At 34.5% G+C, this 27,687-nt stretch overlaps 3 protein-coding genes across 4 annotated transcripts; 1 reads left to right on the top strand and 2 right to left on the bottom strand.

Annotated features, from left to right (window-relative positions):
* Window positions 1-88: 88 nt before the first annotated feature.
* Window positions 89-2,332, bottom strand: LOC140745075 (tubulin alpha chain). Of its 2 annotated transcripts, none has more exons than XM_073076842.1 (5): window positions 2,171-2,332; window positions 1,763-1,973; window positions 974-1,446; window positions 528-884; window positions 89-440 (listed from the first exon to the last, which is right to left on the bottom strand). In XM_073076842.1, exons 1-5 carry the CDS (start codon window positions 2,315-2,317, stop codon window positions 183-185), a joined length of 1,446 nt encoding a protein of 481 aa, XP_072932943.1. In that variant the 5' UTR covers window positions 2,318-2,332; the 3' UTR covers window positions 89-182. The 2 variants fall into 2 exon arrangements, with proteins under 2 accessions (XP_072932943.1, XP_072932944.1); XM_073076843.1 differs by having other exon boundaries at window positions 1,763-1,991; window positions 2,056-2,183.
* Window positions 2,333-2,689: 357 nt separating this feature from the next.
* On the top strand, window positions 2,690-4,220 carry LOC140745076 (3-oxoacyl-[acyl-carrier-protein] reductase FabG). The gene has a single exon (XM_073076844.1). The coding sequence runs from the start codon at window positions 2,861-2,863 to the stop codon at window positions 3,623-3,625; it is 765 nt and encodes a 254-aa protein (XP_072932945.1). The 5' UTR covers window positions 2,690-2,860; the 3' UTR covers window positions 3,626-4,220.
* Window positions 4,221-5,542: 1,322 nt separating this feature from the next.
* On the bottom strand, window positions 5,543-14,849 carry LOC140745078 (protein takeout). The gene is made up of 6 exons (XM_073076845.1): window positions 14,697-14,849; window positions 9,582-9,810; window positions 8,957-9,087; window positions 8,484-8,621; window positions 6,719-6,873; window positions 5,543-5,771 (listed from the first exon to the last, which is right to left on the bottom strand). Exons 1-5 carry the CDS (start codon window positions 14,755-14,757, stop codon window positions 6,722-6,724), a joined length of 711 nt encoding a protein of 236 aa, XP_072932946.1. The 5' UTR covers window positions 14,758-14,849; the 3' UTR covers window positions 5,543-5,771; window positions 6,719-6,721.
* Window positions 14,850-27,687: the final 12,838 nt, after the last annotated feature.

The raw sequence follows: 27,687 nt of genomic DNA, 5'->3' as shown, positions 1-27,687 counted from the left end.
TTAATAACAATTGTGTCGAAGCATAATGAAGCTATTAAGAATACAGTTATTGTTCGTAGCAACAACCGACAAAATAAACTAAGCAATGGAAGTTTTAATTTTGCATTTATTTGTTTGTTTCATTTTTCCTAAAATAATAACACACAAAGTTACATTTTACTGCACAAAAGTTCATCGTAATATTAAGTTTCTAATTCTCTATAATCGTTTGACAGAGCCTTTATATTCTGAAGAGCATTCTGTAACTCCCCTTCTTCCAATCCTTCTCCAACAAAATGATGTACAAAGGCACGTTTGGAATACATCAGGGAAAATTTCTTACAAAGGCGCTGCCATGCGACGCGGACCGCTGAAGAATTGGATACCATCACTACTGCCCTTTGTAATGCAGCCAAGTCTCCTCCAGGGACTGTTGTTGGCAGTTGATAATTTAATCCGATCTGTTGAATCATAGTTTTTTATAAACATTAACAAATAATCTACTCTGGTAACCAAATTAGACATAAGATAATAGTTAGACAATGCACCTTAAATCCAGTAGGAGACCATGGAACAAATTTAATTGATCTCATGCTTTTAATCTGATTTATGGCTGTGTTGATATCATTCGGATTCACGTCCCCTCTAAATAGCAAACAGCAAGACATGTAATTGCCTCGCCGCGGATCGCATTTCACCATTTGATTAGAAGGTTCAAAACAGGACATCATCAGTTGATGCGTAGTCATAGTTTCGTGAGCAGCTCTTGAAGCAGGTACGAATGGAGCAAATGTTACGAGAGGGAAATGTATTCGAGGATATGGTATTAAATTGGTCCTGAATTCAACAAGTTCAACGTTTAACGATCCTTCAAATCTCAAAGATGCCGTCATGCACGATATTACCTGAAAATAGTAGGCTCTTATATTTTTTTAAGAATATACGAAATGTCTTTAAATAATGTCCGTTATCCGTATGGTATTTAATTGAATACCTGAGCGATAAGCCTATTTAAGTTGGTATAAGTAGGTCTTGGGACATCCAGAAGTCTTGCCAGAATATCATAAAGAGCTTCGTTATCGAAAATAAAGCATACGTCTTCGGTGTCCATACAAGCATGTGACGTCATTACAGCGTTATAAGGCTCCACAATAATCGGAGATATTTTTGGAGCAGGATATATTGCAAACTCAATCTTTGAAAGCTTTCCATAATCTTTAGATAAGCCTTCGAGCAAAAGGGCTGTAAAGCCAGATCCAGTGCCTCCTCCGAACGATCGTACTATAATGAAGCCCTGCAGATGACTACAATCTTCAGCCACAACTCGTATGCGGTTTAGAGCTAAGTCTATCATCTCTCGGCCTACACCAAAGTATCCGCGAGCGAAATTACTTGCTGCATCTTCCTTTCCGGTGATCAGCGATGTGGGATGAAAAAGCTGTCGATACGCACCAGTTCTAATTTCATCTGCGCTAATAAAATTTATTAAACAGTACAAAAAGAAGATTTAGTATATAGAATAAAATCCTGTTTAGTTTTTTGTAATTAATATTTTTATCATCATTATCAATTCATTGCTGTTATACTACATGCAACTACATGATGATGGTGATGATGATAATACATGCACGGGTATCTTCTCGGACTGAAAACAGTTAAAGTCATAATCCATAACTACTTAAACTAAGACTCGATAATGTCATTTTAAAAGGTAAAAGCATTTAAGTTCGACCTGGTCCCGCTGCGTAATAAGTTGTAAATAAGATGTCTTAAAAATGCTAACCAATAGGAGTAGGCTCTAGGTCAATCATAACAACTCTTGGTACAAGTTTCCCGGCGCCTGTTTCATTGAAAAACGTTCCACAACTCCGCTCATTGTCATAATATTGAAGGATACCATCGTGCCTAATACCATGTTCAAGGCAATATAACTCCCAACAAGCATTTGCAACTTGAACTCCTGCTTGACCTATATGAATGTGGATTACTTCTTTCTGTAACAATCAAGAAAACTGAATGGTTATAAGCAAAAGTAACACTATATAATATTTAACATATTTAAAGTTCTCTACTCACTACAGCCATTTATAAAATATAATAAGAGCTATAACTTAAAATTTGGATATTGTGGTTCCGATATATTTTTGTGATGTTTTATAATACTAAAAAGATACTGCAAAATTTTACTTACGCCATCATCAAACGTTGACACTTGACATAATAACTTATTTTGATATTTAAATTTGGCGTTTGTAATATTTTTACTAAATCTATTCGGCTTTTGGTACGATTTGAGAATTATGAACTGTATAATTATGTTATATTCTTTCATTATCATCTTTAAAGTAAAATATCCTACGTAATAGGGTACTGTTTGTATAGCAACGTTGTGTTGTACGGATAGCAACACCGAGACGAACACAGCGACAGCTAACTTGCTCGCACTATCACTATACGTTGGTCACACTATAACAGCTGTTATTGACATTGACATTCAATTCGTTCGTTTTCGTTTTCAAGTTTCATTGAATATCGACTTCGAGTTTACGAGTTATAAACAGAAAATATAGCAATCGGTATTATCAATCAGAATCAGAAGTCTAAATATAGATGGAACTAATAGTAATTGACACCAAATATTATTAATATATGTATATACATACTACAAATATTTTAGCACCTTTAAATTTTATGAGTTCTACATCCACAACTTCGTAAACGAGAACATACATAACCTTTGTTATTTATAGGGATGTAATATTGTTTGCTTGCTGTAATATTTTTGGCCGTTATCTATTAATATTCGTGATAAGATTACCCAACTGTAATAGTTCGCCGGTCGGTCTTTCTAGAGATACTTGGTTCCAGAGAATTTTACATCATGAATTTTGCTGGCAAAGTTGTGATTGTGACCGGTGCGAGTTCGGGGATCGGAGCGGCTACTGCCGTGTTTCTATCTAAACTGGGCGCTAAACTATCGCTGACCGGCAGAAATGTAGATAACCTCCAGAAGGTCAATAAGGATTGCGAAAAATCAACATCTACGTTCGTCGTTGCCGCCGATTTGACTAAAGAGGCTGACATTGAGAAGATTGTGAAAAATACCGTGGACCACTATGGACAAATCGACGTCCTGGTCAACAATGCGGGCATTATCGAGACCGGAACGATCGAGAACACCAGCCTGGCGCAATACGACCGGCTCATGAACACAAATGTTCGCTCCATATACTATTTGACTATGTTAGCAGTTCCTCACCTTCTAAAAACGAAAGGAAACATTGTCAACGTGTCGAGCGTCAACGGTATTCGGTCGTTCCCGGGTGTTCTGGCGTATAACATATCGAAGGCGTCAGTCGATCAATTTACAAGATGTGTCGCTTTAGAATTAGCTCCAAAGGGTGTAAGAGTTAACTGTGTGAACCCAGGGGTCATTTTAACAGAGTTGCAAAAGAGAGGGGGCTTGAATGATGAGCAGTATGCAGCTTTCTTAGAAAGAACAAAGGAAACTCATGCCTTGGGCCGCCCGGGCAAGCCAGATGAGGTGGCTGCTACCATTGCTTTCTTGGCTAGCGATCTGGCCACTAACATCACTGGAGCAAGTGTTCCTGTTGATGGTGGACGACATGCTATGTGCCCTCGTTAAATTATATTATACAAGATGATGAATCTGTATCCACACATGACTTTACACTGATCGCCAATTGATATGAATGGTTTTAAAATAACACACAGAAATAAAAATAATCTCAACTCACAAACAACAATGTGCAAAGCATTCACAATTAATTATAAAGTAATAGAACACAAGTCAATCTGAAATATAAGTTAACTATCAATCAATCCAAGCTTATACAAAAACTTTCATCCAGCTTCACACTAAAGTGTCTACCAAAGGCATTACTGTGAAACGGGATGAATGTTTATTTATTGGAATCTTACGAATGACTGCCCTATACCTCTATATGTTTTAACTCTAGTGTAAAGTCATGTAGTGTGACACATTATGATTTGAAGAATTGTAAAAAAACTTGATATTTTGTAAAACAAATTAGCCATAGAAATGTTATTACAATGCTTAGCATTTTTGTAATATTCAAAGTTGAGTGCCTTATTTTCTGAGCAAATTTAATTAGTACATAAGCGCAAACTCAGTGTATCATTTACTTAATATGCATTTACAATTGTTAATATTTTTCTTCTTTATATTTTACTTGCTATAAAATAAATTGTTTCATAAATTATTGTCTTTTCAATTTTTTTGGAACCATGTATTAACTATTATGTAATATTTATTTTTGTTGCTCAGATAATATGAATAAGAATCTATTCTTATATTCAATCGAATGAATGAAATCTTGATATAAGGGGTGAAGGATTGAGGTATAGGCAGCCAGAACTGTGATTTTCTTAGCATCATGGTGCATGGTGTGGGGTAATAAATAATACAAGTTTAAATTTAAAATTAATATATTCCTATGGAATTAAAACAATCTCCCATCACTTAATTAGTTAAAATCAAAACTTAATAACGATTATCACATTACCTGTTTATCAGTATACTGATAGGGTAGCTTATATTTTATAATCTAAAAGATCTGTTACCAACTGTTGAAGAAATAAAGTACAATTTTTGTGTATAAAATATAAGTTTTCAATACAAATTATTACTTGATTTCAACACATAAATATTGAATATAATATGAATATTGAAACTGAAGGTACATAGATAACTACCTTTACAAATATTTAAATATTTTATCGTTAATTTCACGTGGTAAATACTAATAAAATAAAAGTTAACGCACTTTACCCTTATAAATTAAATTATATACTTATAACATTTATGCTATTCACGAAATAAATTTAATATTCAATTGATCTATTGTACTACAGAATTATATTTAATCAAAAGGGGTAGGTATATAAACAATAAGCGAAATTATTTAGTACAATTGACAGAGTATATAATTTTTGTTTTCATTTTGTGGTATATAGCAGTTTAGTAGGTAGGTAAATACGTACTTATAAGTAGTATTACCCACATACATTGCCAATTCAAAGTTTATCTGGGTTTTGGTGATAGAAATTTGCTAATATAGTTGTCATTTTAGTAATTAAAGTAGGAATATGTTCAAATTATTACGTACCTATTTATTTAGTTACTAGATTTTGATAAGGTCGATGTTGTTCTCACAAAATATTACTGGAAATTGTTGTTCGATTACTCTTACAATTTACGAAACCGGATAGGTATTAATATATGTATAAGTTACATGAGAAAGTATTTTACTTGCTTTTTTTTCCTAATTGGAAACATATCTATAACTATGTATTTAGTTAAAATGGCCTTTTATTAACTCTATATTCTATTCTATTAGTGCAAATATGTAATGATTTATCTAATAGGTAAATTAATTTTATAAATATATGCAATACGTTAATGTAGAGAAAAATATAGGTAATAACAACACGTAATTTTGCGCGTTGTAGGTCCTTACCTAAAGGTAAATTACGTGTTTTTAACATTTTAATTATTTTCTATATATTACCTACTTATCTGGAAATCTCCGTTGGTAACAGAAGGATATTATACCACCATGTAACCATTTAATACTACAATTTATATTTGAACAATTATTATGGTAATAGTAGCTGATCAGCCGGCACTGCGGCGAAGAGTTTCTTGGCTTCGGTGACGCAGGCCTCGATGATGGTTTCGAAGGCTGTGGGCGCGATTTCTCTGATCACTGGATCCCAGTTCTCATTGATCACCCCATGAATAGTGTCTCCTGGAAATAATTTGCCTGATAAGCACATTGAATAAGTTATTTTAGGCTAACACCCAGTATTAATAATGAATCTATAGAATTTTTGTATACAAAAAATTTCAATCTTCGATCATAGTACCTATGATTGATTGATGGACAAAACATTGAATGGATTGGTTATTAATTTATTAATAAAGGGCGTATCTAAGTATGTATAAACGTGGACAAACAAGTTGTTTGCCACTGGATATGACTTTGTTTAGATGGGCGCTTAAAAAGCAGGTTAAATTTAAGAATTATGTTAATGTAAGTAGATATATTATGTTAATAATATAGCACTACTGTAAATTGTTTTTAGTTTGGTTAGTTATTCCATATTTCTAGTGTGATTATGATGATGTGATAAGTATCGTACATTATACGTAAAAAAATAATAACTCGTTCTATAAGCCAGTTTTCGCGATTAACTGCTTGACACCATTATACTATTGCAATGTTTAGTTATTTCTTCCGGCTTAAAGAAATAGAAACATTAAAGCCCGAGTATGACGACATGTAACGTATGAGATTGCACAGTAAATCGATAGTGGCTATGGGTTGCAAAAACAATGCCGAAGTCATTCGTCCATAAAATGCTCGTGTCGTCCGCTCGGTGCCAGTAATTGTGTTATATGTACATTTAAAGTAGCTTCCTGCCCATTTCGTCAACTAATACTTACTTGGCTATTGCAACCTTATCAATAATACACTGTAAGAAGCTGGAACTATAACGCTGTTAGGCCACCGAGATTACGATATGTGGACTACAGTGTAATGATTCTTGCCTTTGCTAATTTGCAACAAATGAAAGTAGTATTGTAATCGGATAGTAACAACGCGGGCATTAAAAAAAGTCGTAATATATGAAGAAGTGTTAGTTTCAAGTTAGATGAATTCCTTTGAAGACCAGAAGAGAGACCAGTAATCACCATTCAAGCCGTCAAGAGTTGATCAGCGGGGACAGCACCGAAGAATTTTGTGACTTCTTCAACACATTTTCGGATGATCTGGTCGAGAGCGGGTGGAGCGATCTCTTGAATGATAACGTTCCAGTTCTCGTTGAGGAATTTACCTGTTGTGTCGGCTGTAAAAGATGAAAATGTGTGGTTGTCATACTGTGATCGTGTTATGAATCAAACATGTTGTCAACCAGTCGTAGCAAGAGTCGTGTGTTCTCCTTGCAAGTATTGAATTTTGCACCTATAGCAAGATTTGAAGTTTGTGCCCTGCCGATTTTTTCTAGAAATAGAATCATCCTTCTAAATTTTTTTCGCAGGCTTATTTTAAAGAATCTTTATATATGATGTGTTTTTGTAGTATAATATCATTACCGTTTTTCACCAACTCTTCACAAAACAGATTACAATAGTCTTATATGGGTCAGCAGCACATACCTACTCTTACAATACACAGCTACATACTACAATACAATACATACTGGTCCTTGCTACACTACTGGTTCAAACCAGTAGTTTTGATCAGATTCGATGAAGTGAGTCAGGTAATATTTTTAGAGTATTTGGAAAATGTCTGTGTTTCCGTTGCTCTAATCTCATCAAATGCTGCGTAAAATCAGATTACAAACTTGCGCAAGATATTTTATACTGATATCTTATTTATTTTCACTTTACCTATGAAAGTAGGTATTTTGTACCAATTACTCTTTTTTATAATATAGGAGTAGCAGACGAGCATACGAGTACAGTCCATCTGATGGAAAGTGGCTACTGCCGCCCATGGACATCTGTAATCAACCCCAGATAGGATTAGATATTGCTACCTGAGGTCGGCCATAGATGCGCCGCTACCCCTGAGGACTAAGCTGGAACGCCTCGGAAAAGTACGTCTCCCTTACCAAACCCTTCAAACCGGAACACAGCAGCGCCTAACACTGCTGTTATTAGGTGGAAATAGGTGTGGCGGTGGTACCGCCGAAGTCGAACCACAAAGGGTTCTACCACCTTCAGATATACTGATAACTTATTTATTTTCACTTCACCTATGAAAGTAGGTACAAAACAAATTACTTTCCGTATAAGACACATCTGTCTGGTTAGGATTCTTGTGTGTTTAATTGTGCAAGTGGTGGCCAAACAGTAAAAGTTGTTTTAAGGTTCAGTGCCGAAGTATGGCGTAACTGTAGTTACATTATCATATTGATAACACGTTTTAAACACTTTGGATATAGGGCTACTTGAGTTTTTACTTTGGGAAAGAATTTTTTGTTTTTAGATTTCGGGCATAATATGTAGATTGATTATGTTCAAAACTGTTTGTTGACGATCTAATTTTGATGTTATCTTATTTTATAATCTTACTCGATCAATATTTGCCTCAGCGACGTAGTTTATATCTGATATAAATATAAGTATATCTAATATCTATTGCTAGTGCTTATAGTAGATACTGTGGCATCGTTGTAACGATAGTGATAAATGCAACAACGAGTTAAATTCGTTTCTTGCATCTGTGCTAGCGAGAAATAGTTATTGGCACCAACTTTTTTATTTTTAATGCATATTAGTTATTCTGATTCAACTAAGCTGGGAGTTCTAATTATCGACATACATTTTTTCATACTAGTTACTCTTATCTTTACCAATCCATCTCCAGGTCACGGAAGACTCATATATACCTACCTAGCGGTATGTAAGAATCAGAAAAACATGTTCTATGTAATTAATGTTATGTTACCTAATTCCTTGTTTCCTCCGAAGAGGTTGTTGAATTTGAACTGGGCGCGGTCCATCTTGTAGCTGTCCTTGTAGCTGGGGACCACCCAGTGGCCGTCGACGGTCTTATAGTCATACTTGATGACGATGTTCAGGTTAGCTGTACAATAAAATCATGATAAGGAAAATAATAGAAATAACAATATGGTTTGAGTTTGAAACGATGTATGTCATTTCGTTTATAAATGCTATCGAAAGCTTTAGCTAGATCAATGAAGTAGTCATACCAGAAAGACTTTTTTCTTACCCTTCTTAATTACAATATATCATTATTATTTATTGAGACTAAACTATGCAGTTTTTGTACATATATAGGTACTTCTGGTTTAGAGACATTGTTTTATGCTCTATTCTACATATAACTCATTTTTTCAATATTATCAGTACATATAACTTATATCGCTAGCATAAAGGGTTCCCCTGTGACATACTTACTGATTTTAATTTTAGCCTGGCCGTTTCCTTTGATCGGTAGAATGAGCACTTGGCCATCCATCTCATAATGCGCCTTCAAGGTCACGTTTGCGGTAAAATCTAAAGCAGCCTTGCCTTTGTCAGTGTTGATTCTGATGACAAAATTATTTTTTAATTAACAATATTTTAAATAATTTAGGGTTAGTTGTTTAAATGTGGTGTAGGTTGAAGAAAGACGTCATCAGCGTCACAGTTACTTCGGAATGTTAACAAAAATATTGAGCGGCGCTGTGTTCTGATTTGAAAAGTATGGACATAAAATGAATTCTCTATTACTGGTGGTGATAGTCAAGTATTTAAAACTCGCTCTCTCGAACGGGGGTCTGAGGTTCGAATCCCATAAAACTACTGAATTTTTAAAGTTCTGTGCGCATTACACATTAATTGTCACCTTCTATTACAGCGACGGAAAATATCATGGGACAACCAATACGCTTGAGTTCACAAAAAAGTTATCTAAGTTATATAAAGTCTTCGCACTTGGCCCGCGCTTGGACAATGGTCTAAACCTCTCGTTAACGATACATGCCCATGGGTAAAGACCACCTGATATATGCGGTGGACTACATTCCGTTTCATTACTTACTTGAAAGAGTTGACAACGAAATCCCCTAATCCTGTAAGAACAGTGTCCGTAAAAATGATTTTCAGCGCAGGGTTGTTGACGACAATCTTGCCCAGGTCGACGGGGTCCATGGACGCGACGCCCAGCTCTGGGATTCCCTTCGCGAACTTGGGACCGATCGCAGTTATCACCTTCTGAATGCAGTCGTTCAGGTTGGGGTCAGAGGCTGAGCAAGGCTTGATGTAGGATGCTGGAGACAAAATAATCATGTTATTTTTACAAGTTATTAAACTTTGGGTGCATAAAATAATTCTAGATGTTTTTTGGGGTTGGTAAATAGTTTTTGGACTGTAGATAAACAAGGTAATGCCAGCATTACCTGGATATTTATTACTGGACATTTCCTGGCCTGAGTTATTATATGTCATTGTATAAGGTTTTATAATTTTACACTCGGGTGTAGCAACGCATTTAATATCAACTAAGTTAGTTGCTATTCATAGTACTTAATATCATATAGACTAGCATTTCCCAACCTTTTTCAGTCCCCGGACCCTTAGGAAATCAAGCACAATCAAATAATTTGAAAGACCGATTTATGTATTTTGTTTTTGTTTTTTTTTTTAGATCAATAATAGTGTTATACATCATTGGATGCATCTTTTTTATTTTTTTAAAATACCGTGTGCTTACATCTCGTTTTAAAAATAAAACTGGTTTGCTGATTTTTCGTTTAGCGACTGTTTTGCATTTAATGAGCAATTTATGTATGGTCCGGAGATGACACCGCGGACCCCCTTACATATACTTGCGGACCCCCAGGGCTCCGCGGACCACAGATTGGGAAACGCGGATATAGGCTATTCCTTATACCCACGATTTTATACAATACCTACTAAAGATGAATATAACCTTAACACTTTAATAATTTTTTTTTTCACTTTCATAACTGATATACTCTCATAAGAAAAAAGTAAATAAAACGTCTGCGTTCGCGTTAAACCGTGAAATAATGTAATTACAAGTGAAAAAAAAAAACTAAAACGCACGATAAAAAACATAGTGTAATAATCTTAATTACCATAATAACTGCTACTCTACTAAGAATACTTAATAAGGAATAGACATTTTATGTCACTAATCAATGTTATCCTTTGCTCTTAAATAATTACGACAAATAATAAAATAACCAAGTAAAACTGTATTTAAACCATATGTCTCAGTAGCTACAACCAGTTTCGCGGGTCATTGTCGGTCAGACCCTAATGACGTCATCACGTACGCAGAGTCTTAATTATACAATTGCATAAAAAATGATTATAATAAATCTTAAAACGCTCAATTTGCATAAGCTATCATTGCAATAATCTATAAAAAAATAACGAATAAATCTTTTCTAGAACTAGTTCATTTGTTAGACGGTAGAGTTGTTTTGATTTTTAGGGTTCCGTATCCAACGAGTATTAATGGGATCTTATTATTGAACCTCCATTGTCTAACCATCCGTATGTCCGTCTGACACAGGTCTGTATCTCTTCGTCCATTAATCATTATAAATATTTTTTCAGAGTGTGAATTCCGATCTTTTATAAAAATATCCGAAACATTAATTGTATTATTATTAATTATTTTAATTATAATAATAATTTGACTGGATCCATCTCACGGTAAACATCTTTAGATTTCCTTGTTTAATGTAGCAACTGAACCGGTCAATAAAATAAATATTCTTTGTATACAGGTAACCCGTTCGAATATCCTGTCATACACGTAGACAGTATAAATGGCCAGTCGTTAGATTTTTTTACTATACTCAAATTATCATAAAATATAATAGGACGAGTTTTACTTACGTCATATCGTAATAAAATCACTGCCAATTAATCAATCATTGTTATCAGTATCCTTTTTGAGGTGGGTAGAGATGTGGCAAAAACAGGCGTACATTTCATTCGCAGGTTATTGGCATTTAACACACGAAATTAATGAACATGTCGAAGTAGAATATACTATCGTGCTGTAATATACGTAATTGGAAAATTAATGAACCCATTTAATTGGATTTAATTTAATAAAAACTTATTTATTCGTATTAGGTAAGCATTTGTCAGATACGTATCTAATTTTAAAGTCGTGAGAACTTTAAAATTATAGACGTATTAAAATTAGAGTAAGGATTCTGATACGTGTAAGATTATCTTTAAGAGAAATTAATAAACGATCCTTTAAACAGAAAATCTTAAACTATAAAAAAAAAAAAAATAATAACTGATCTATATAATATTATGACAAATTTTTCGTACGTTTTGAGTTATCGGATATATTCTATTAACAAATCAAAGAAAGGAGAAAAATATCACCTAAAAATTGGGTGCGAATGTTTAGCTCATAATCACCGTTGTGGTGTAAAAGCGGTAGGTAGAATACCTACACTTAATCCAATAACACACATCCGTCCAAATGCTAGAATACTCGTATTAGTAAAAAGTTACAAATTGGTCTTCAAAATAAAGAAGTCATTAGCGGACTATAATTAATTAGATCTGAGTTAATAAAAAATATTTTCAACGAGGTAACAGGATAATTAAATGATATGGTCTCGTGAATAATAGGTACCATTATTGTAATCTCTAATATTATGAATATCGTTATAAGATTATTGCTCACCATTTTATTACAAAATTACAGGAAAATATACATAATTATAGTAAGAAATCTTATAACGATATAGATATAAAATTACACAATTTATGAAGTGAGTAAAATATAATCATCTGTTTGCAGATCAACAGGTATTTACATATGGGTATAATTAAAAATATATTATATTGAGTTGTTTTATATTTTACCAATAAAATTGACGTGTCTGTTTGTAATCTCAAAAAACAAAGCCGCGACTACAGCTCGTTTAAACATAAATATAAAGACATACATACAATAAAGACATATAACACATATGCAAGTCTTTTATAAAAATACGGTGTATTTCATATACCTATAATGGACTCCAAAATAGGCACTTTGGACCTGAATTAGACATGCATGTAGTTAGTTAGATATCGTGCAGTTGTTATGCTGAACCTAAAAAGACTCTAGATTGGAGGACTATTAGATTTCAATCACAGATGTCCTACCGCCACTAAGGTTAAGTTTTATAAAAAATCTCATGTTTTTTTCACATTTTCCTTCACCTTGTACTTTATGTAACGAGATAAAGCATTATGATTTAACTGGAATTAATTGATGTAGAGATCCATGTAGAGCTTATCGTTACAGTTTTAATGGCGTTACCTCACCTTGAAGGGCGCAGGGCTGACATTGGCGTGCCTTACCAACCTTACCTAATCTTACCTAATCGACCTCTGGCCATCTTGCTCAACACCATCGGAATTTGTCTTTACAAAATCGACTGAATTGCCAAAATCTCTCGTGAAAGGTGGTGATCATTTTCGCATTCCGACCCTGGCCTACTAGCGCCACTTTCGTTACGATTATGTGTTATTTTTATGATAAATACTAACATAAAAAAAATCTTAAAAATTAAAAATATGAGCTAAGCTCATAAATGAAAATAACTACTAATATTCTAGGTATTTTAAATCGATACTGTCCATTAATTAATTTGCAAACGGACTGCGAACGAAATATACAGCGAATAAAAAATCTGTTACTGTGAGTAGTCTCTTTGGATGGTATTATATTCGTGTCCAATTGTCCATTAATTTCTAAAAAAGATGTGTTCTGTATCACGTTGGACATAATTTTAAATGGCTACATGCATTTTTTTCGTATTGTATATTTTATTGCAAAATATTTATTTTTATTATCTATTGTTACTGATAAATGTACTAGCATACATAAAATAAACATACTGCATAATGACCGTTGACAAATAAATCAAGTACGCTTTAAACACATAGTGCACAATTATTTTATCCATTATCGGTTTTATTTATTCGTTTAAAACATCTTATACCGAGTTTGAATTTCTATTAATTTTCATTCATTATATTTTTAATTTACGTTTTCATACTGTTCTAGCAAATTTCTAAATATCCTAGTACATTATTTAGGTAAGCTCTACAATACTATTGTTAATACCATGTTGTTACCAGACTACAATTAATAATCTAATATTATTACTATAACTTAGATTACTGGTTGAAACGGCTTACAACATTTTTGATTAAAACTTGTATTTTTACATAAAGCTCATAAAATATATTGCATACGTTATAGGTACGTTCCACGTCAATCCTAAAGGGTAGTAATGTATCTATGACCTCAGGTAGTGTTCTATCCTATCTGGGGTTGATTTCACATATTTATTAGCGGTAGTAGCCACTTATTATCAAGTAGACTCCTTGCTTGTTTGCGACTTCTATAAAATATGTAAACGTAAGTATGTATAAATATGTTATAGTGTTTACAATGTGTAAATTGAGTGTGCATACTCAAGCATGCTTGGTTAGCAAGGCGAGTGATGTGGTAACAAATAAATAAAGTTAACACTTCCTATGTTTAGAACTATGAAATCAATATTTACTGTATTTTAATAAGCTTATGTGTGTTTTGTAAGAAAATAATAAGGAACAAGTGAGATATAAATTTGGTTTACGAGTTTGAAGAAGCAAAGGAGCATGTAGTAACATAAGGGCGGTGGGTAGGAAATTCGGGTCTTGAGGATACCCTCTTTGCCCGGGCAGATCAAATGCCGGGCGGTGGTCAAATGCGCCCTGGATTAGGAACATGTAGTGTATGTGATGGTAAAATGATCACTGCCGCCCATGGAAATCTTTAAACATATAAAACAGGATTTCTACCTGATGCTGATGCGTCGCTCTTCAGGACTAACTTATTTGATTTTTTGTATGTATGATTTTTTATTTATAATTTGTTTTTATTTATTCTCTTAAATATTTTAATGAATGTATTTTTTAAGCTTACACAGTTTAATATTCCTCATGAAATATTTTGTGAAATATTTTGTGTTGTGTGTTATTTTTTGCAATAAGCCATTTTCTTCTGATCGCCTGGGGTTGACGCATTCCCTATCAAGAGCTTAGGAATTAAGTTAACTTAAAATGTTTTCATAAAAATTCACAAATATCAAAATTAACAATGTTAAATACTCACGTAGGGAGCCCGCGTTCGCTGTTGCAATAACAGCCGCTAAGATACACAAGTGCACACGCATTTTTATGATTTTCAAAATATTTATTTAAATTATGTGTAAATGGACCTCTGCCTACAGAGACGAGCTTCCGACTGCGCCGGCGCCGCGCACCACCCGCCTTATATCCATTGCGCAAAAGTTCATGCACTAACCGCTTTTATGAATAATTAATATCGTTAGTTGAAGTTTAAGTAAATAAAAAAATAAACAATAAGTAATAATTTTAGTAGTTCAAAAGAAGATCTTTGATCTTTGAAAATCCCGGTACAGTTATTTTCTACATATTCGAGCTGAATAAACATAGTTGAATGTTAAATAACATTTAGATTTGATAATGTCTTCATGATTAAAAATTAGGCAATTTTAATTTTAAAAAGACGCAAATGAAGTCGTGAAAATGAAAAGCTAGTGGTTCCGGTAGATGTGAACCTCGTTATCAGAAATATAATGACGGAAATTAATAAATAAGAACTTAAAAATTTAAATAAGTATACTTAGCTACCCTTTTAAAATAGTTTAACGAAAAGGAATATCACTGCTGGTCCCCTAAAATGCCGCCCGAGGCCTGACGCGTAATTTTGCCGCCCAAGAGAAAAGGTCTCCCATATAGATACAATAATTTTAATACTACCGGCGATCATCATAATACATATGTCTAAGAATAGAATACCAATCCTAGAAAAAATTGAAAGCTGAGACAAAAAATGATGAATAGGCCTGAGAAAAGCGCTTACGTGTATGTAAAGAAAAAGTTTATTTTAATTTATTTTTTGTGTATGTATTATTTCATTATTGTCTATTTATTTGTGACGTTCAATTCAATGTCACATAAATTTAAATATAAAAATATTTTCGTGGATAGAATACATTAAATTTCGTTTCTCTATTTACAGGTTTGTTTACTTATTTATATCATCTGGTAAGTTTTATTATTGTACATAGAATATGATTAACAGAATAAAAACTCTATTTACAGAACAACAACATTCGTTTCTTTCCACAAGATCATTATTATAGGTATACATATATCTTAATTTATCAATATAAATTGCTCGATCATCGTTGTCACCCACAATTGTTCTATTTTTGTGCTGTTATTTCCTCTCAAAGTGGTAAGGCGTAGGTCAGAGTCCACCACGCCGACCACGTACACAACTTCAACAAATCCAAGGTTGCTGCTGGGACTCGAACCTCAGATCCCCAGAACACTGAATTACTTGGCCACTTTGAGGAGACGTTCTTTTTTACGGGTTTTCAATGTTTAAAAACGATAAGCTTACGGAAAAAATAAATTATGATTCTCCGCTTCACATAAATGTCATGCAATCTTAGAAAAAATACTTCTGACTTAATTATAAAACCTTTTGATAGAGTAGGTACATTAATTTGAAATAAATAAAGACTAAATAAAAAATTAAGATATGGACTATATATATTATTAATATATATATTATTAACAATATATTATTAATATATACATATTATTAATTATATATTATTAATCCTTTGAATTCAATTTAGTAGTTTTGGTTTCATGCGATTTCAAACATGCAAACAATCAGACAGACAAAAAATATAAAAATGATTATTACTTATTGTCAGCTGTTCTATCTACTTTTTTCGACTATATTTGATGTACAGACTTACATTACAAAGCTTACATTATTTTTGTATGTGCTTATAAATGGATGAGGGTTCTTTCGCGTCATTTTGTAGAGAGGGAGCCACTTACCTAACTCATTAACGTTGAGGAAACATTGTGAGATAGGTATGACCATAAAGCTCATTAGGTCTTTACTTCTAAGTTGATTAATGACAGTAGGAATAAATTTTATCCATCCATCTTTCTTACTTAATGCGAGTATGATGGTTGTTTGGTAAAGTACCGTAGAACAACTTACAAAAACTCTACGTAACTTTTTTTTTTTTTTTATAATATAAGAGTAGCAGACGAGCATGCAGTCCACCTGATGGTAAGTGGCTACTGCCGCCCATGGACATCTTTAATCAACCCCAGATAGGATTAGATATTCCTACCTAAGGTCGGTCACAGATGCGCCGCTACCCCTGAGGACTAAGCTGGAACGCCTCGGAAAAGTCTGTCTCCCTTACCACACCCTTCAAACCGGAACACAGCAGCGCCTAACACTGCTGTTATAAGGTAGAAACAGGTGTGGCGGTGGTGCCGCCGGAGTCGAACCACGAAGGGTTCTACCACCTACTGTACTACTAATGTACTTCTATTGTACGTTAATGTGCCATGTACTACATCCAAATCTGTAGATGAAAATAAAACAAAACATAAGCTATTTAACACGTTAGCTGCGGAACGCGGCTTAAAACACCTCGTCCATGTCTGGTCGTTATAGCGGTAAGAAAAAACTTTAACTTCTCTGTGGTGCGAGAGGCATAACTTCCGTCTGGTTCAGTGTAGGAGAGTGATAACTATATGTTTGTGATGTGCTACTGATTCCTAGTTCTATGGTACACCAACCTAATGTCGGGTTTGTTAGACCTCGTACCGCACTGAACAAATAATAATGCTAACACAGTGCGGAACGAGGTTGGGAACGCCTCGTTTCCCCACGCACCTCGTACCGCACCCCACGCTAGCTTCACGTGGTTAGTGTTGTGCAACGCAGTCGAGGCTGCGTAGCGACGAAGTAGGACCGCTGTCTTTATGTTGAAAATTATCATGTCGAAACGTTGCCGAAAAAAGTTGATCATGGAGGAAGATGAAGAAAAACCGGTTGAAGAATCTGAGCCAGAATCAGAATACAGGAAGATATTTCAAAAACAGGTAAGTCACAAATATGCTCTGTCTAGGTGAAAGTCCAGTAGTGAGACTTGGCAGGCTAGGCGTATATCCGTATAGTAAGAAATTACATTATAGATAATTACGTTTCCTGTTATGGTTCAAACAAAAGTTAAGTAGCTACATTATTGATATAGGAAACGTAGGCAAAATCGTTACCGAGTATTCCGATTACTCTTTACCCTAATCTACTCGCTCCTACTTTTCAGAATCCACTGCAAAGAAAGCACATCATCTCGATAAGGGTCCAAAGAAGAAGAGATGTGTCGGATGCTACGAAAAACTCCGCACATTCTTGACATGTCATGAGGCAGACAAAAAAACCAAAAAAAATCTCACGGAATGCACTGTTTGCAAAAAACCTTATTGTCTGAAATGTTTCAATGAAAAACATCCATAACTGTTCCCCTTTTTGTATTCATTCTGTCCATAACGTTGATAAATAAAAACAATAAAATAAAATCGATATTTATTTTCCCATCACTAAATTATATGGAAACCTGCCATTTTTCAGTGCGGTCCGAGGTGCATTAGACCCACATTTTATTTTACCCATAGAATCTAAAGTAACGAATTTAACCAAGGGCGGCGGCAGTTTTAGGTTAATCAACTCATTGTTAATAATAATCAAGACAAAAGCCGTCGATTTTGTCTTATTTGGCGCCAAAAAAAGGATTTTAGTCTCCTTCGGGCGGTGGGATTTAACACGCCTCGTGCCGCCACAATGTCGGATATAGGACGAGGTTTAAAACAACTCGTAACGCAGTAATGGAAAGTACAGAAAAATCTGTGCCGCAGGGAACGTGTTAAGCTTACTTTGAATTATATTATGCGTTCAACTATTTTATGAGCCAATTGCTCTGACTGGAGCCAAAATAAAAAAAAAATACATAAACTGGAAAATAGCCCTTGCAGTCCACCTGGTGGTAAGTAGTTTCTGCCCTCCACGGACATCTGTAATCAACTCCAGATAAGATTCGTTTTCTACCTAAGTTCCCCAGATGCGGTGCTACCCTGGGGGGTAAGCTGAAATGCCTCGGAAAAGTACGTTACCTTTCAAACCAGAACGCAGCAGCACTGGCTTAACACTACTGTTATTAGACAGAAATAGGGGTGACGGTAGTGCCGCCAGAGTTGAACCACAAACGTTTTGCTACTTTCATCCAAGGATATTTATATCGAAACAAGGTATTTTTAAAAATTACTCTTGTCGCACTCTCCTTCTCGAAGAGTGTTATATGGAGCCACAGTTTTTTGATGTGAAACATCTATAGCCGCACGTAAAACCGATTTCTGACGTGGCGACGCATGCCGTCGCCACGCTATACGATGGTGTATATATACAGTCTATGTGCAGTAGTGTGTACGGTGTGGCGATGCGTCGCCATGCGCAATCGAATTCAATAAATATTCATCGTTATCTGGAAAAAAATCGTAATATTTTATTTTATCATTATGACATATTTAGTTTCTATCACAATATGTTCTTTTCTGCATATTACTTTTACAAATTAATGTCGATGTTTCACATCTGGGCGTCCGGGCTGCCGGGCGTCCCGTGACGGCTCACATTTTTTTTTGTCTAACAAATGGCGTCATCATCTCATTTACATTCAAAAATACAAGTTATTCTAGAAACCAAATAAATATGTTCCAACATGTAAATATCCCCATTAGCAGGTCTTTTTATTAGCAAAAACTTCTACGATAATACATTATACCTACACATTTACGTATATGTACGTACATCTAATTATACCAAACAGTATGACAAACGGACAAAAAGTAAGATAATTAATTGGGGACGCGGAAGCGATGACAGTAAGTTATCATTATGTTTTTACTGAAATCTGTAGAATCGTCGGTTTTGTCTTAACACAGACGAAAGAACCGAATAGACGTCTAAAAACTTTTGCTTTTTTAAAAATAAAGCTGTTTCACTCTCACATACGCTTTAGACGAATCCAATGACACCTCTAATCGTTAAAATTCGGTATGCCGTTGTAGGGGCGTATCCACGAATGATATAGGTATATATAGGTACACTAGCTGACCCGGCAAACGTTGTGTTGCCATATAAATAAAAAAATGTTAGGGTGAACAACCCTCATCACATAGGGGTATGAAAAATAGATAGTAGCCGATTCTCAGATCTACTGAATATGCATATAAAATTTGGTGAAAATCGGTAAAGCCGTTTCGGAGGAGTACGGTAACTAACACTGTGACACGAAAATTTTATATATAAGACTAGCTGACCCGGCAAACGTTGTGTTGCCATATAAATAAAAAAACGTTAAGGGTGAACAACCCTTATCACTTAGGGGGATGAAAAATAGATGTTAGCCGATTCTCATAGATACCGGATAAGCACAAAAAATTTCATCAAAATCGGTCAAGCCGTTTCGGAGGAGTATGGCAACGAAAACTGTGACACGAGAATTTTATATATTAGAAATATTATGCTCGAAAAACATTACCCTCTGCAATCGGGTAAAATGTAGAGTATTTTTTCTACGGATAAGGGTGGCAACCCTCAAAAATCATCTAAGTAGTAGCACATTGAATGTAAATTAATCATAAAATTTCCGGAGGTGATATTTTTATGTTCCTAATAATGTTGTTAATAACAAAGATGATATGCAAGCTTCCTGTCTATCTTATTCTCAAAAAAGTTCTATTTGACTAGGGTGTTACCAAAAACTCCAGAGAGTTGTATTTTTCCATTAGGTGTCTATTTGTTTACATCTTCTACGAATGATAATAACATTTAGTCACTTTTCCAGTTGTATTCTTCATACAAATTGGTTAATGATACATCTATTCATGGTTCTATGACGCCGACTGAATGCAAAATTACAAAATTATTAGGCCTTTTCAGGGCTACTTTCAAATCAAATCAAATAGTTTATTTGTTTATAGATATAGGTATACATGGTGGTTTACATATTAATGACAGTTCCATTATCTTCCATTATCAGTCTAGTCATGTTGTTATGACATACAAATATTCTAATAATTATTTATGATACAAAAGATAACAAAAAATACAAAATTGAAGTATAATATAAGTCAGCCTATAAATTAGTCAGTATAATAAGTTAGTCAAGTAAAATTTCCAATAATTATGTCGCTGTTCATATTCAATTAATATATTATTATGTGTATACATTACTATTATTATTCCATCCCATAACATTTTATTAAATACACTTTCAACTTGTTCGTCATTTATTAATTTGAGGCAAATTTAAATATTCCGTAATAGAATAGAATGTTTTATCTATTTGCCATGTATTCAGTTTAGGCTTGAATAAGTGGAAAGGTAACTCTTTGATTTGAGTGGGCAGAGCATTGAAGATGCGACCACACATAGCGTAACAGTTTTTTATATATACCGCAGTCCTTGGTTTTTTAGGTAAAACAATTCTGTTTTGGTTTCTCGTATTTCGGGGATATAATTGGGAGGCCGTAACAAATAGGTTGGAGTTAGTTTTAACAAAACATGCTGCTTCTAAGATATATATACAGGGTAGAGTCAGTATACGTAGCCTTTTGAATAGGGGTTTACAAGACTCCCATGGAGCCTTGCCACATATGACTCTGACGCATTTTTTTTTGTGCAACAAACACTTTTATTATGTCTGGCAAGTTCCCCCAAACTAATAATCCATATTTGAGTATGGAACCTACATAACCATGGTATGCCATGATTAACGTGCTAAGCATTGATGTTCGTCTTAATTTAAGAAAAACATATATGGTTCTGTTAATTTTATCACATACTCGGTTAATATGAGTCGCCCATGTTAAACATTTATCTATAGCAATTCCCAAAAATAAAGTTTGCTCAACTTCCTCTATCGATTGACCCTTGTATTTAATATTGAGATTAACGCATTGTCTGTTTTTTATAGTAAATTGCTTATTTGCTTCCAAATTATTTTCATTGAGCCATAAAATAATGTCATTTATTGTGTTATTAATGTCATTAGAAAATTTAGAATGATTATATTTAGTGCATGTCAAAGTAACAGAAATGTCGTCAGCGAATAAAATACAAGGATTACAAGTTACATTAGGTAGATCATTTATATATAGCAAGAAGAGCAGAGGACCTAAGATACTGCCTTGGGGTACGCCAAGTTCATTTAGAGCATATGATGACCGCACGTATTCCTTCTCATTATTATTATTAACTCCCATTATTTCCACGCATTGTGTTCTATTATGCAAATATGTTTGTAGCCATTGTAAAGCTGGACCACGAATACCATATTTATTTAGTTTACCTAGCAATAGCTCATGGGAGACATTATCGAAAGCTTTGGACATATCAAAAAATAAACATATTGTATGTTTCCTATCATCAATACTTTCTACTACTCGCGATACAAGATCGAAGCATGCCATAGTTGTTGATTTACTTCTCTGAAATCCATACTGTTCTGGTCGTATTATCTTATATGTTTCATTATAAAGCTTTGCAGTCTTATCAACATAGCTGTTTCGAAAATTTTTGATAACACCGAAATGAGTGTTATTGGTCGATAGTTGTCAATAGCTAATTTGGATCCTTTTTTTATGAATTGGCTTTACTATCGACTGTTTTAAAATAGTTGGAAAAGTTCCACTAGAGAAAGAAAGATTAATTAAGTAAGACAATATGGTTGAAAGTTCGCGTGCACAAAATTTAAGTGGCTTGGTGGCAATTCCGTCAAATCCTACCGCTTTCGTGTTCTTTAGGGATATTATTTTATTTATTTCATCATGAGTACATGGCACAACATGCTACAACTTGTCATATATTGTAGAGCTTTACGTGTGTTTCTAATTGTATTTTTATTTGTCAGAGTTTTATTAAAGGCGTTAGCAATTTCAAATTTGTCACTTATTCTATTTGTCTCAAAAATGATTTCGTCAATTGTTTCATCCATGTCAATGTTTACGCAGTCCTTTTTTATTAAGTTCCAACATGCTTTACATTTATTTTTAGATTTTGACGTGACAACGTCTTAAATTAGGTTGCGGCTGGGAGTCACTTATGAAAAAGTGTAACGCCCGGTAACGTTACGATGAGTCACCGAACGAGAGAGAGGCCCGCCGAATGCCTTGCGTCTCTCTCCCACTCAACTATGATCGGTCTGCCGCGCGCGCAGCACTAGAGAATTAGGCGCATTGAATCGGCGCATGCTTGTGTCTCTGTCTTTGTCTTACTCGAACGTTCTTGGCGTTGGAAAAACAAGAAAGCGTCACAATACAAGTTCACACGTGTGGTTAAAGTATCGTCAGCTGTGTCTGTAGTGAAAATATGGAGTGCTTAGATTCGTCATTTATCATTTACAACAACTACAACAATAAAGGTAAATAATTGTACACTGATATTTCATTATCGTAAACTATGATTGATTGATTAATTGTTAGATTGACACAAAAGTTGAGAAACTGAGTTTATAGGTTATGTCATACTATTGATAAATGTTGATAGTGTTAAGTAAATTATTAGTTTAAAATTAATTAATTAATTAATTATTATTTTACAAATTTCTTTTGAAAAATGCAACCATTCCATCAGTATTTTCATATGACGTTGTCACGTTCAACTATCGTCAGTAAACCGACTTTACAGACAACCGATTTTTTTAATAATTAAATTGTTATAATGCCTTTGTGACGTCTCTATGCATTTTCGTAACAGTTTGGAGTATGTCTTATATTTATTCTTAACGTCTTGTGATTTACTTCGGTATGATTGGAATCGTAAGAACCTTTTGTTTTTGCAACTAACTCTGAGTCCTTTGGTTATCCACTTCTTTTTACCGTTTTTTACAATTTTTACTTTGATAGTTGGAAAGCACAGCTTGGTAAAAAAGTGAATACATTTCAGAAAAACAATAATAAGCATCGTCCATGTCTTTTTGTTCCATTACTTCCGAAAACGAAAGACTAGACATGCATTCACGAAATTTCCTAAGGTTTTCTATGCAATAATCTTTTTTCAGAATATAAAAGAACGTGTTAGAGATTTCTATGTTCTTACAAGGAATATAAAGTAATTGTGCTGTTTCATGATCTGAAAGGCCAAGAGGCAAAATTTCACTATACGCGTTAACTATGTTACTTATTAAGTGATCAATGCAAGAATTCTGTCTTGTAGGGTTTTTTACGTGTAAGATCAGATTGTAGTTTTTTATTATATTTAATAATTCACAAGTATTTTTACTCAACTCTAATGTATTTATATTTAAATCTCCAGCTAACACATTTTTTTTTTTAGTTTTGTAGGTTAACTTTTGTAGTATGATGTCAAGTTTCCTAATAAATATGTATATGTTGGACCGAGGTATTCTGTACAAGCAAATAACAATAAGATTCTGACTAGGTATTTCGATGCTGCAACATTTAAAACTATAATCAGTAGATAGTTCGTCTAGATATGGCAACCTGTTCCATTTTAAGCCTTGTCTAGCTAATATGCATACCCCTCCTCTTTTATTTTTGTTGGCCCTATTATATGAGGATGCTAATTTATAGCCATCAATTTTAATCATGTTTTCATTTTCCTGTTGTAAGAAAGTTTCTGTAAGGCATAATATATCTGGATGTTTCTTTTTATCTATTAGGTCAATTAAACAAATATTGAGAATATCGATTTTAGAGATTACGCCCGCAATATTTTGGTGCATTATTTTAAAACATGTTCCACCAACATTTGACGTTCCGAAAAAAACACGTTGGAGTTTTAGTTACAGCTTCATTTGTATCGGATGGATCTGTTTGTGTGTATTGATTTACGCATATTTTTCTATACCCTGTATGTACGAGTTTCACCGCGTCTTTGCTAAAAGGTAGAAATTTGAGATCATAATCTAATTGATCCAAAACAGAATTGATTTTTTTACACAATTGATGAATGTAGTATTTGTGCTGTAGTTTATACTCTACAGAATAATCCACAAATTTGCACTGTGAAAACTGTTCACTTATCATTTTTAACATATTATTCAATTTGTTTTCATTTAAATAAATGTTATTGCGTACTTTTAGAATGAGCACATGACACATATACAAAGATTTTAATGAGTAACTTAATTCAGTAATTACTTTAATAGGATTAGAGTCATGTTGACCCACACATAAGATCACTCTATCATCTTTTGTAATGTTATAAAGTTGACAACACTGTAATATATGTTCCGTCGATGCATATGGTTTCACAAAAGATGTTATTTGATACCTTTCATACGGGCTATGTCTTCTAGATTTTATTTAGTTTTGTGACAAGTGTACACATTGTTGACCTCTAAATATAAATATTCTTTTGCGGGTGTTATTTTCTGTCGTGATGGATTTTGAACTTGGGTTGACTTTTTGAGTAGGGTTTTATTGTGTATTTTGTTTTGTTTTTTTTTATTTTGTAAAGTCATATTTGGAGGACTTTTAAAAAATAAAAGATAGAGAAAAGATTAAAAAGACTTTTCTTATATCTGAAGTCAATAATGTAGTAGGTATTACCCACGTCATTTTCTTAAACAATATAACCTATGTTAAATTATCAGGTAAAAAAATACGTCATATGCAATATACTGAATGCGGTACGACTACTAGCCTAGTGGTTAAAGACAGATAGATCGGGAGATCTGAGGTTCGAAGCCCAGGTAAGGGTTTCCAATTTTATATACCCTTAATTATAAAAGGATATTGATACATATATAAATGGTAGTGTGGTAAGGGAGACAGACATTTCCGAGGCATTCCAGCTTAGTCCTCAGGGGTAGCAGCGCATCTGTGGCTGACCTCAGGTAGGAATATCTAATCCTATCTGGGGTTGATTACAGATGTCCGTGGGCGGCAGTAGCCACTTACCATCAGGTGGACTGCATGCTCGTCTGCTCCTCCTATAATATAAAAAAAAAAAAGGTAGAGGAAAGAATTATCATGGGTGTGTGAAGTCTTCCAAGTCGTAATTGAGGTGAGCGGACTAAGGAGGTGGACTAAGGCCTAAACCTTCTCAGTAGGTATATAAAGAGTCTGGTGCCCAGCAGTAGGATAGGATAGTAATAGGTCGATGATAATATCTTCGTTTTCCAAATTCATAGTATTACATATTCTAGAGATAGAGTCCTGTAACAGCTATACAGACGGTGGAAGCTTAGTAATAGGGTTCCGTTCTTACCCTTTGGGTACCGAACCCTAAATAGTATTTAAGAGAGGTCAGCGGTTGGAGCTGGTTAATAAATCACAGCAAATAGATATTAGTTTGTGGTTTATCTTTGATCATTGTTAACGCTTTTCCTTATAGGTTATGTTATTATTTATGTTCCCCATGATGAGCGGAGTTGATTACTTCGTATTTACTGTTCAATTAAACAAAACTGCATAACAATAGCCTTTTTTATTATGTTTTTTTTTTCTTTTCGAGGGGGAAACCTTCAAAAGGTACCCGACGACGTGGGAGCGACGCCGGGTTATGTGGGATTTTTCCCGCACTAAAACCCCCCCGGTGGCCGTCCTCAGCGCTTGTTGGAGAACTCCGGGATCTCCAACGGAACACAACCGGAGTCCTCCGAGCGCGATGCCCGGAACGGGCTCTGCCCTGGGGGAGCGTTAGCTCCTCCCACAACATCTTACGGTGATTACTACGGTATGCGACCACACATACCGCCGTCCTTCCCGGGGTAACATACTGGATGGTTCGAGTTCCCACTCTTGCCGCCCGCAACCCCGGAAGCCCCCTTTTAGTCGCTTCTTACGATAGGCAGGGGATACCGTAGCCCTATTTTAGTCCCGGAACTACAGGAACAGCATAACATCAGCCTAGTGGTTGATTCGCGGTTTTTCAATCGAGGGGTCCAAGGTTCGAATCGCACGCACGCACCTCTGACTTTTCTATATTATGTGCGTATTAGAAAATAATTTTCACTTGATTTAACGGTGAAGGAAATAAAGCGAGAAAACCTTCTCATTCTGTGAGGAGACCCGTGCCCAGCAGTGGGACACTAATGGTTCACTGATGATACAAAATATCTAACATGTTCTTCTTTTCTTCATAATTTATAATATTTTCTTTAGATTGTAGTTACCTTAAAAACATTGGATAGATCGTTTATCAATAATAGGTTAGCCTATTTAAAGAATACATGCCTATTATGTCGTCCCATAACCGTGCTAGGAACGTGTAAGTAGAAAAATAATTCTTTGTAAACGTTCTTTATTAATAAAATCAAACTATTCAATGATTTGCCTGCGAAATTCAACAATTCTAGAAAATGCATTGCACTGTGCATAATGCAATATTTTCAAAACAAAGTATTTTTTGACAGCGTCGTTAAGAAATAACTTATTTTATTTTAGTCTACATTTGCTATGCGCAGTTAAACATTAAACTAGTTATTTTATCTTACAAAATTAATTCTTATCATCAAATAAAGACTTTTTGCGTGGAAACAATTTTGACGCAAATGTTAACGACATCCTATTGGTCAACGTCAACAAGTTTTTGTTTTTAGATTTTCCAATAAAAAAATATTTAATACATACCTAAATGTGTTAATTAGGATTGTTATCTAAATAGCATTAATATTTGCCTTTTACTAGTTATCTTTTTTTTATAATATAGGAGTAGTAGACGAGCATGCAGTCCACCTGATGGTAAGTGGCTACTGCCGCTCATGGACATCTGTAATCAACCCCAGATAGGATTAGATATTTCTATCTCAGGTGGGCCACAGATGCGCCGCTAGGCGTGTGGTGCCGCCGGAGTTGAACCACAAAGAGTTCTACCATCTTATCTATAATGTCAATGAAAAATATACATAAAGGTGGACAATTTGGATTAGTCATGTTGTTTATTGAAAAGATTTAAGTATTTAAATGTAGTAAATGTTTTCATGATTCGATTTAGGAGGTATCAACGCTGACCGCCACATACAATTCTACCTTATAATAACAGCCTTTACCATTGAACGAAATTAGGTGTCTCAAGCTGTGGCCCCTGGGCCCAGGAGCTTACGGGCTTCGAGGTGTCCCACTTTACCTGGGTAAAACTCAAGAGGTCAACCACCGGTGCTAGGTTCCGACGTTTGGCGGAATTTTTGAATAAAATAAGATGGGGTGGTCTTCGCGCTACCCCCAGT

This window comes from Epargyreus clarus, unplaced genomic scaffold (genome assembly GCF_041222505.1).
Source record: "Epargyreus clarus isolate Ecla_fem2 unplaced genomic scaffold, WU_Ecla_fem_2.2 ptg000009l, whole genome shotgun sequence".
Lineage (NCBI taxonomy): Eukaryota > Metazoa > Arthropoda > Insecta > Lepidoptera > Hesperiidae > Epargyreus > Epargyreus clarus.
This window is presented reverse-complemented; position numbering and strand designations above follow the sequence as displayed.

Coding starts and splice junctions, on each gene's coding strand:
- LOC140745075 (XM_073076842.1), bottom strand. CDS start 2,317: ATGATAATGAAAGAATATAACATAATTATACAGTTCATAATTCTCAAA. Junction 1,974..2,170: donor TGTCAACGTTTGATGATGGC/GTAAGTAAAATT, acceptor TGATTGTTACAG/AAAGAAGTAATCCACATTCA. Junction 885..973: donor TAAATAGGCTTATCGCTCAG/GTATTCAATTAA, acceptor TACTATTTTCAG/GTAATATCGTGCATGACGGC.
- LOC140745076 (XM_073076844.1), top strand. CDS start 2,861: ATGAATTTTGCTGGCAAAGTTGTGATTGTGACCGGTGCGAGTTCGGGG.
- LOC140745078 (XM_073076845.1), bottom strand. CDS start 14,757: ATGCGTGTGCACTTGTGTATCTTAGCGGCTGTTATTGCAACAGCGAAC. Junction 9,811..14,696: donor AGCGAACGCGGGCTCCCTAC/GTGAGTATTTAA, acceptor TTTTGTCTCCAG/CATCCTACATCAAGCCTTGC. Junction 6,874..8,483: donor CGGAGGAAACAAGGAATTAG/GTAACATAACAT, acceptor CATCTTTTACAG/CCGACACAACAGGTAAATTC.